This window comes from Zootoca vivipara, chromosome 6, assembly GCF_965207765.1.
Source record: "Zootoca vivipara chromosome 6, rZooViv2.hap1.1, whole genome shotgun sequence".
Classification (NCBI taxonomy): Eukaryota; Metazoa; Chordata; class Lepidosauria; order Squamata; family Lacertidae; genus Zootoca; species Zootoca vivipara.
In genome coordinates, this window is record NC_142589.1 from 90,727,634 (window position 1) to 90,737,868 (window position 10,235).

The 10,235-nt window shown below is 48.5% G+C and overlaps 1 protein-coding gene across 1 annotated transcript; it reads left to right on the top strand.

Moving 5' to 3' along the window:
* Nucleotides 1-864: 864 nt before the first annotated feature.
* Nucleotides 865-9,744, top strand: LOC118086050 (uncharacterized). The gene is made up of 3 exons (XM_088673019.1): nucleotides 865-1,726; nucleotides 6,603-6,816; nucleotides 8,379-9,744. Exons 1-3 carry the CDS (start codon nucleotides 865-867, stop codon nucleotides 8,578-8,580), a joined length of 1,278 nt encoding a protein of 425 aa, XP_088529145.1. The 3' UTR covers nucleotides 8,581-9,744.
* The last annotated feature ends 491 nt before the right edge of the window (nucleotides 9,745-10,235 follow it).

Here is a 10,235-nt window from a genome sequence, read left to right on the forward strand (position 1 = left end):
TCTTTTGTTAGTATGTCCGGAAGGGGCCAGGTGGTAGTACCCAGAGACACCACTGAGTTGCTGAGCATCCGCCTCGGAGCATTGCTGTTGTCGTCTATGCTCTGGTAACCTCAGGGTTAGATTACTGCAATGCATTAGACGTAGGGCTTCCTCTGAAGACAGTTCGGAAACTTCAGCCGGTGCAGAATTCAGCATCCAGGTTGCTCACTGTGTGGCAAGACAGTTTGAGCATATTGCACCAATCCTGGTTTGACTGCACGGGCTACCAATGAGTTTCCGGGCCCAATTCAAAGTGCTGATTTTGACCTATAAAGCCTTAAACGGCTCAGGACCGCAATACCTCAAGGACCACCTCTTTCCATATGAACCTACCTGGACCCTGAGATCATAGGCCCTTCTTCGTGTGCCTCCTCCTTGAGAGGTCTGGAGGGTGGCAACACGAGAACAGGGCCTTTTCTGTGGTGGCTCCCCTTCTGCGGAATGCTCTCCCCAGGGAAGTTTGCCTGGCGCCTTCATTGTACACCTTTAGGTGCCAGGCGAAAATGTTCCTTTTTAACCAGGCCTTTGGTTGATCCTATACCCTTTTAAAACGTGGCTCTTTTTTTGGGGGGGGGTGTTATTGGGTTACTGTTCTTATTTTGATTTTATATATTATGATCTTTGTTTGTGAACTGCCCTGAGGCCTCTGGGTATAGGGCAGTATATGAATTCAATAAAAATAAATAAATATTTTTTTGGGGGGAGTTAAATGTCAGGAAACAGTAGCATCGGGGAAGGGGCCAGCCAACTACCCAAGGATGCCAGGTCATGCCTGCTGTCTTCTTTCCAGACACCCTCGCCCGTTGCTCACCCTCTCTCCCTACGATGGCGACCACAAGGAGCCCCGCCAGCCCCCGCCAGCTGAAGGAGTTTGACAGCGTCCGAGACTCTCTTGCCGACATCATCGGCCAGCTCCGTGACATTGACCCTAGCCACCTCTCCTTCTCGCCATTCCTGGACCTCGACACCCAGATTTCCCTGGCGCCCGTCTCCGACAGCCCTGAATCGTCTCTCGAGGAGCTGCATTCTACTGAAGCGGAGGAGGAAGAGGAAGAGGAGGAGGAGGAGGAAGGAGGAGGAGGAGGAGGAGGAGGAGGAGGAGGAGGAGGAGGAGGAGGAGGGATGTCCTCTCCCAGCCCTCTCCCTGGGCTAGCCTTCCCCGACCCCCTGGTTCAACCTAGTCTCCCTCCGCCGCAGGGGGCAGCGCAGGCCCCAGAAGGGAGCGACGTGGGGCTGCCCCCCATGGCTGGGGCCGACACTGTGGCCACCCGGTTGCCCAAAGAGACGTCCTTTTTGGACTCCTTCCATGTCGTGCCACGGTTTCCCCTTCCCCATCCTGAGCAAAGGTCAGAAGGCGGCCAAACCGGGACCCTCACACCGACCGGCCGGCCTCCCCACGAATGCCAGCCCTGGCTGGAAGCGGGAGACAGCGCCTGCCCGGTTTTGCGCCACGGCTCGGGGAAGCTGACCTCCTGCGTAGGGGGCAGCAGGGGTTGCCGGGCCTGCTCTGGGAGCGAGCACATGAAAGCCGTAGCCTCGGCCTTCGTCGCCCTCCTCCTGGCTCCGTGGTTCCTCTATGTAACCTATTACTTCCTTCCGCTGCCAGCCCTTGCCTGCCCGGATCTTGCCAGCCGTGTTGCCTTGGCTCTACGTTGCCTGCCGGTCGCTGGGCTGCCTATCCTCCTCGGTAAAAGATGCATGTTTTGGGGGGTTGGGGGGAGCAGCAAACAGAAGGTGCAGACCCCCCCCCCCCCGCAAGGGTCCTTATTTTGCAGGGACAGTCTCAGGTTTACAGAAACCGTCATGGTTTCTGAGTTGATCCTGAGGATGTCCCTATTTTCATCGGGAAAATGTTGGAGGGTATTAATAATAATAATAATAATAATAATAATAATAATAAATTATTTATACCCTGCCCACATCTGGCTGGGTTTCCCCAGCCACTCTGGGCGGCTCCCAAACAGAATATTAGAAACACGATAAAACATCAAACATTGAAAACTTCCATAAACAGGGCTGCCTTCAGATGTCTTCTAAAAGTCTGATAGCTGTTTTCTTTCCTTGACTTCTGATGGGAGGGTGTTCCACAGTGTGGGCGCCACCACCGAGAAGGCCCTTTGCCTGGTTCCTTGTAATCTCACTTCTCGCAGGGAGGGAACCACCAGAAGGCCCTCGGAGCTGGACCTCCGTGTCCGGGCTGGATGATGGGGGTGGAGACACTCCTTCAGGTATACTGGGCTGAGACCGTTTAGGCCTTAGGGCTTGAAAGGTCAGCACCAACACTTTGAATTGTGCTTGGAAACGTCCTGGGAACCAATGGGGTGGAGTTATGCGAGCCCCAAGCCCTTTATAGGGAAGCTTTTTAATGTTTAAGGTTTTATTATGTTTTTATATCTGTTTGGGAGCTGCCCAGAGTGGGGGATAAATAAGAATATTATTATTTAATTATTTATATGCCGTTTTTTATTCAAATAAATCTCAAAGCGTCTTACAAACAAAAGATAACATAATGGAACATCACGAATACAGCATAAATTGTATAGAATACTTAACGTCAGTAAAACAATCCCTAATCCCAAATAAAACAATTGCCATCTATGTAATACTATTAACAGAACAACTAACAAATAAGCTAAACATCACAGTTACACAGTTATTGAATAGGATGTCCCTATTTTTATTGGAGAAATGTTGGAGGGTGTATAAGCCAGGTGACATTTCCTATTGCAGCAGAATGTTTCCTCCACCAACTTCTCTCCCCTCGCTCATTTTTTTTCCTGGGTCTGCCACCTAGGTGCAATTTGCCAGCGGCGTGGTCCCATTGCGGCCCCGTGGAGATTTCTGGGCACCAGTTTGGCGAACACAGTTTATAAACCTCCGCTTTAAAGTTAAAGGGACCCCTGACCATTAGGTCCAGTCACGGACGACTCTGGGGTTGCGGCGCTCATCTTGCTTTATTGGCCGAGGGAGCCGGCGTACAGCTTCCGGGTCATGTGGTCAGCATGACTAAGCCGCTTCTGGCGAACCAGAGCAGCGCACAGAAACGCTTGTTTACCTTCCCGCTGTAGCGGTACCTATTTATCTACTTGCACTTTGACGTGCTTTCAAACTGCTAGGTTGGCAGGAGCTGGGACCGAGCAACGGGAGCTCACCCTGTTGTGGGGATTCGAACCGCCAACCTTCTGATTGGCAAGCCCTAGGACAAGCATCCCCAAACTGCGGCCCTCCAGATGTTTTGGCCTACAACTCCCATGATCCCTAGCTAACAGGACCAGTGGTCGGGAAAGATGGGAATTGTAGTGAAGGGGCCAGCCAGATGGAGATCTTCACGAGGTCGCAGTTGGACTTGCACCCGTCGCAAAACACGCCTGGCGACTGGGGGATTTCTAACACTGATTTGACACTGATAATAATAATAATAATAATAATAATAATAATAATAATAATAATACCATGCTGGTTTCCCCAGCCACTCTGGGCGGCTTCCGACAGGATATTAAAAACGCAGTAAAAGATCAAACATTAAAAAATTCAATAAACAAGGCTGCATTCAAATGTCTTCAGAAAGTCAGATAGTTGTTTATTTCCTTGACATCTGATGGGAGGGCGTTCCACAGGGCGGGCGCCACCACCGAGAAGGCCCTCTGCCTGGTTCCTTGTAACCTTCTCGCAGTGAGGGAACTGCCAGAAGGCCCTCGGCACTGGACCTCATTGTCTGGACTGAACGATGGGGGTGGAGACGCTCCTTCAAGTATACTTGTCCAAGGCCATTGAGGGGTTTAAAGGTCAGCACCAACACTTTGAATTGTGCCCAGAAATGTACACTGGTAATTCTCCAATCCAATGAGTCCAATGAGTCCCAATGCGTTTAGGGCGGCCGAGATTCTCGTCCACCCCATCACCTTTCCCATCTCTGTTTCCATTAAGGCAGAAACCTATTCCAGCCACCTGCTGTTATTTCTGCAAACAGAGGGCAGCATGTGAGTTGCGGGGGTCCAAACGCAGAGATTTTTTCCCCAAGCTGAGCATTCCTGGCTTAATGGGATGTTTGGGGGAGCGGACAGAAAAATTTGCAAAGTGGGCAGCTTTCAAGCCACAATTCCTCCGAAGGTTGCAAAAAGCAATGAGAGATATTTATCTTGGAGGCCGAAAGTTCCGGGTTGCAGGCAGCGCTGGCCCTACTCAGAGTTGTTGTTTAGTCGTTTAGTCGTGTCCGACTCTTCGTGACCCCATGGACCATAGCACGCCAGGCACTCCTGTCTTCCACTGCCTCCCGCAGTTTGGTCAAACTCATGTTGGTAGCTTCAAGAACACTGTCCAACCATCTCATCCTCTGTCGTCCCCTTCTCCTAGTGCCCTCCATCTTTCCCAACATCAGGGTCTTCTCCAGGGAGTCTTCTCTTCTCATGAGGTGGCCAAAGTATTGGAGCCTCAGCTTCAGGATCTGCCCTTCCAGTGAGCACTCAGGGCTGATCTCCTTCAGAATGGAGAGGTTTGATCTTCTTGCAGTCCATGGGACTCTCAAGAGTCTCCTCCAGCACCATAATTCAAAAGCATCAATTCTTCAGCGATCAGCCTTCTTTATGGTCCATCTTTCACTTCCATACATCACTATTGGGGAAACCATAGCTTTAACTATACGGACCTTTGTCGGCAAGGTTATAAATCTTCAACCTCTGACCTTTATATCCTTATAATCAAACTCTGTCTCTTTGGTCTAGAAAGTTTTTAAAGTTTTTCGTTGCAGGATTTATTTCAGTCCCGCTAGCGTCTTCACATTTTTACAGTAATTATTCATATACCAAATAAATTTACTCCAGTCTCTTTGAAATTTTTGGTCGTCTTGGTTCCGGATTCTACCGGTCAGCTTGGCTAGTTCCTCATAGTCCATCATCTTTGTCTGCCACTCCTCAAAACTTGGAGAGCTTTTAAAAGAAATTAGATAAATAATCTTTGGATTTTATGTTGAGATTCCTGCATTTCAGGGGGGTTGAACTAGATGGCCCTTTGTTTCCCCAAGGTCACTCAGTGAGCTTCGTGGCTGAGTGGGGATCTGAACCCAGTACAACACTCACTCATTTTTTAAATTTAATTAAAATTAATTAAAATTTTAATTTTTTTAAAAAATATTTATTTGGTTTGTCAAATTAAAATTTTACAGAGGTATATCAAGCATAAGTCATAAAAACAAGATTCTAAGGAATCTCCTGGACTTCCCCCCTCCCCTTTGTAGGTTCTATTATTAATCATTTCCTCCTGCATCTCTTATGACGATCCTAATCTTTTACCTCTCCATCATGCCCTGAATTCGACCTTAAATTACAAGTGATATTCCAATCCTACTAACAATTTTAACTGTTTACAATGATCTTTCAGATAAGTTATAAAATTTTCCCATTCCTTATTAAAATTTTGGTCTTCCTGATTTCTGACACTTCTGACACTTTAGCCATTTCAGTATAGTCCATCAACTTCACCTGCCATTTTTCTCTGGTGGGAACTTTATCTTCTTTCCATCTCTGGGCCAATAACATCCGCACAGCCGTGGTCACATACATAAATAGTCTTTACTGCTCCTTTGGGATTTCGGCACCTAGAATTCCTAAAAGGAAGGCTTCGGGGGTTCCCCCCCCCCGCAAAGGTTATTTTAAACATTTTTTTCAACTCATTATATATTATTTCCCAAAACCCTTTTACTACCTTGCAATTCCACCACATATGATAGAACAGGCATCCCCAAACCTCAGCCCTCCAGATCTTTTGGACTACAATTCCCATCTTCCCTGACCACTGGTCCTGTTAGCTAGGGATCATGGGAGTTGTATGCCAAAACATCTGGAGGGCCGCAGTTTGGGGATGCCTGTGATAGAAGGTGCCTTCTTTTCCCTTATGTTTCCAGCATACATTTGAGCGTGTTTTATACATTTCTGCTTATTTACTAGGAGTTACAGATCATCGGTATGGGGACGCAGATGGCGCTGTGGTCTAAACCACTGAGCCTCTTGGGCCTGCCGATCGGAAGGTCTGCGGTTCAATCCCCTCCGATGGGGTGAGCTCCCGTTGCTCTGTCCCAGCTCCTGCCAACCTAGCAGTTTGAAAGCACGTCAAAGTGCCAGTAGATAAATAGGTGGGTGGGAAGGTAAACGACGTTTCCGTGCGCTGCTCTGGTTTTGGTGTTCCATTCTCCAGAAGCAGCTTAGTCCTGCTGGCCACATGACCCGGAAAAACTGTCTGCGGACAAAAGCAAAATGAGGGCCGCAACCCCAGAGTCGTCTGCAACTGCACTTAACTGTCAGGGGTCCTTTACCTTTCTTCCTTTTTTACAGACCATCAGTACATCGTTTTCATATAATTTTCTTTCAACGTACAGTATAACATGCCGTGAACTTTAAATCCCGATTCCATAACTTTCCCCAAGCTGTAGGTTGTATGTCGTACGCAAAGTCTCTCCGCCAGTGTATCCTTATAGTCTGAGGTACTCCCATTTCACCCCGATGCTGTTGAACTGGAAACGGTCTCCGAAAAAAATCTCACCCTACCCTCCTTTCTCCTCCTGGCTGCAGGCATTGTTCTGAGGGCCTTTTCTGCCTTGTGCCTGGACAACCTCGGCCCCCTGGGCACTCGCTCTCGGCCCGCCCTGCTCCACCAGCTTTTCGTCGCGGGCTCCGTGGACCAGCTGTCCGTCTTTGCCCTCAATGTGGTGGTGACGGCGACTTTCCTTCCCCAGGAGCACCTGCGTCTCATCCCGATCCTCGTGGGGCTCTTTGCTGTTGGAAGGTGAGATGTTGAGTCAGGGACTGCGGCCCCCTAGACATCTCTGCCTGGCCCTTGGGACCTGTCTCGGGCCAAACCCTCCAATCTCCAGGCTAGGCAACCTCCGACAATCCTGCTCTACCCTTTTCATCGAGGGGTTTTACCCGACAGGAACAGCTGAGATTGCAGCCCGCCCTCTGAAAACAAAACCCAAGTTCCCAGACCTCATTGTTCAGGAAGCAGTCCTGCTCTTAAGAGCAACACAGGAAGCTGAATTTCGACCAGCTTAGTGTTGTCTACGGCTAGTAAATACAGCGCCTTCTAGGTGTTGCTGTCTCTCATTGCCTGGGGTTGGACTAGATGACCATTTGGGGTCCCAGCTCTACAACTCTGTGGTTCTGTGAGTGGGGCTCGGCGGGGTAGGGTGGCAAGGAGAGGACTATGAAAACCAGCGAACGCAAACACACAGCGAAGGCGACTTCACAGGTTAGTCCGTTTCTAACCTGTGGGTTTTGCATCTATTTGTTTCTAAGTCCACTTACTGACTCCTGTTTCCATATTACAGGAGCAGAAGCAGCACCAAATGCTTAGAACGTATAACCCAAATACAGTCGTACCTTGGTTTTCAAATTTAATACGTCCTGGAACGGGTTCGAAAATCAAGGTGCAGCTTCCGATTGGCTGCAGGAGCACGCCAGACACCCGGCTTCTGAAAATCATTCGAAAACTGGAACAATCACTTCCGGTTTTCGATCGTTTAGGAGTCAAAACGCTTGAGTTCAAAGGTGTTCGGCTTCCCAGGTTCCACCTTGTTTGATTTCGCTAATGGCGACATGCTGCATTTAACAGATGCCGCTAATTCAGTGCTTTTTTTTTCTAGAAAGAGGCGCTGGAACTCACCTTGAGCACCTCCGCTGTTCTCTTAGAATGGAAAAGGCGCCCATCCGAGAGTTCTGGCTGGGGGAAAAAGCCCTGAATAGGAACAAAATGGTTCAGCTGATCCGGTTCAGATACAGTGGCGCCTCGCTAGACGAATTTAATCCGTTCCACGGGTCTTTTCTTATAATGAAAAATTTGTCTAGCGAATCCCATAGGAATGCATTGAAATTTTTTTTGCCCATAGGAACGCATTAATTGAATTTCAATGCATTCCTATGGGAAACCGCGATTCGCTAGACAAATTTTTCATAAAACGAATTCGTCTAGCGAGGCAACCTCCGCTCGAAAAATCCTTTCGTTAAGCGGAAATTTCGTTAAGCTGGACATTCGTTAAGCGAGGCACCACTGTATCTCCGAATTACTCCTGAAAGGTGCTGAGTAAACTGAACAGGAGTAAATTTTGTTTGGGGGGTAGCAACCCGAATGACTTCTACTTATCTTCAAGTTCAATTCTCTTTTTGACGCTTTGGAGCTGGGTTTTTCCAAAACTGGGTCTCCAGCTGCTTGAGGATTACAAAGCCCATCATCCCTAGCTAGCAAGACCAGCGGCCGTGGATGATGGGAACTGTAGTCCACAAACAACCGGAGACCCAAGTTTGGGAAACGCTGATCTCGAGGCTCTTCTTTGCTCCGCTTTGCTTTCACAGGTGCTGCTACTGGGCCTGCCTGCACCTCTGCAGCACTTACCGTGGGTTCGGGTTCGGCCTCTCCTTCTTCCCGACAGTCGGCATGAGTATCTACAACCTCTTCTGCCTCTACCACCTGGGCTTGGAGTTCCTGTTCGCAGCCTTGCCTGACGTCCGCAACACATCCGCTCCGGCGCTCGAACTGACTATGCCCAAGAGATGAGGGACTACAAAACTCTTCCCCCCGCCCCACTCACTTCTCAAGCTCCCTATCCCTGCAAAAACCAGCACAACTCTGCAACACCCCTCTTAAATTTATGGGTCAGCTCCAGGAGGACTTAAAAGAGACCAGCCATCTGCTTCAAAACATGGATTTTCTTTGCAAAACCCCAGTGGCTTCGCAAGAAAGGACTAAATTTGCAGGCAGGGTCAAATGCTCCTCCCTTAAAAAGAAAGGCAAGCGCTAGCATGTCAGAAGGAAGCTAGGCTGGAGCTCCCCCCCCCCCACATGCTGAATTTCCACATGCAGGGGATTATTCGACGCTTCTGGGTATACGCAAGGTATAGGGGTGTCTGCCAACTGAGTGTGGAAAGCTCAGTTGATTAGAGCATGGTGGTGATAACGTCAAGGTCACAGGTTTGATCGGGGGGGGGGGCAGCTGCATATTCCTGCATTGCAAAGGGGTTGGACTCGATTGCCCTCAGGGTCCCTTCCAATTCTATGATTCTATGAAATTTCTCTTTGCAAAAAGGTTCCTGCATTGCAAAGGGGTTGGATCAGATGAACTTTGGGGGGCGCTTCCAACTCCACACTTCTGCGATCCTGTGGAACACCTGATGTCATAAGGGGGAACTGTCTTCCATAAATAAGAACGAATTTAAATCGAGCCTCTGGGGAATGTGCAGAGAGGGGGTATTTAATTGTCCGCACTCGAGTGTCCTGTATTAGCAATGGGTTGGTCTCGATGACGTATGAAGTCCCCTTCCAGCGATGTGATTGTTCATAGTGCTTTTGAGCATATGCATACCATAGTGTTGCTGTTCCCTCCCTCCCCCCCCCCCATATTGAAAACTGGAAGACCAAGGGAAGCTCCCAAGTCAAGCTTCTAGGGAAGGGTGAACCCAGAGGATTTTCCCGTTTTCAGAAACGGGCCATCAAACAAGGACTCAAGGAATACCAGAGGCCTTGGCTTGCAGGAGGCAGGGATAGTAGTTAAAAAAAAAAAAGTCTGGGTATGTTTAGCCTGGAGAAGAGAAGGTTAAGGGGTGATATGATAGCCATGTTCAAATATATAAAAGTGCCTGGAAACTTCCATTTCACTGTATCTGAAGAAGTGTGCATGCACACGAAAGCTCATACCAAAATAAAAACTTAGTTGGTCTTTAAGGTGCTACTGAAGGAATTTTTTTATTTTATATAAAAGGATGTCATATAGAGGAGGGAGAAAGGTTGTTTTCTGCTGCTCCAGAGAAGCGGACACGGAGCAATGGATTCAAACTACAAGAAAGAAGATTCCACCTAAACATTAGAAAGAACTTCCTGACAGTAAGAGCTGTTCGGCAGTGGAATTTGCTACCAAGGAGTGTGGTGGAGTCTCCTTCTTTGGAGGTCTTTAAGCAGAGGCTTGACAGGCATATGTCAAGAATGCTTTGATGGTGTTTCCTGCTCGGCAGGGGGTTGGACTGGATGGCCCTTGTGGTCTCTTCCAACTCTATGATTCTATGATTCTAAGTCCATCGAGCATGTGCAGAGCGCAGTTCCCTTTGCTGAGTGCTACCAGGTGTGCTCCAGTACGAACGCTCGAGATAAAAGCAATAATAAACAACCCGCGAAACTTAAATACACAAACCACACCCCTAAATCACAAACACACAATA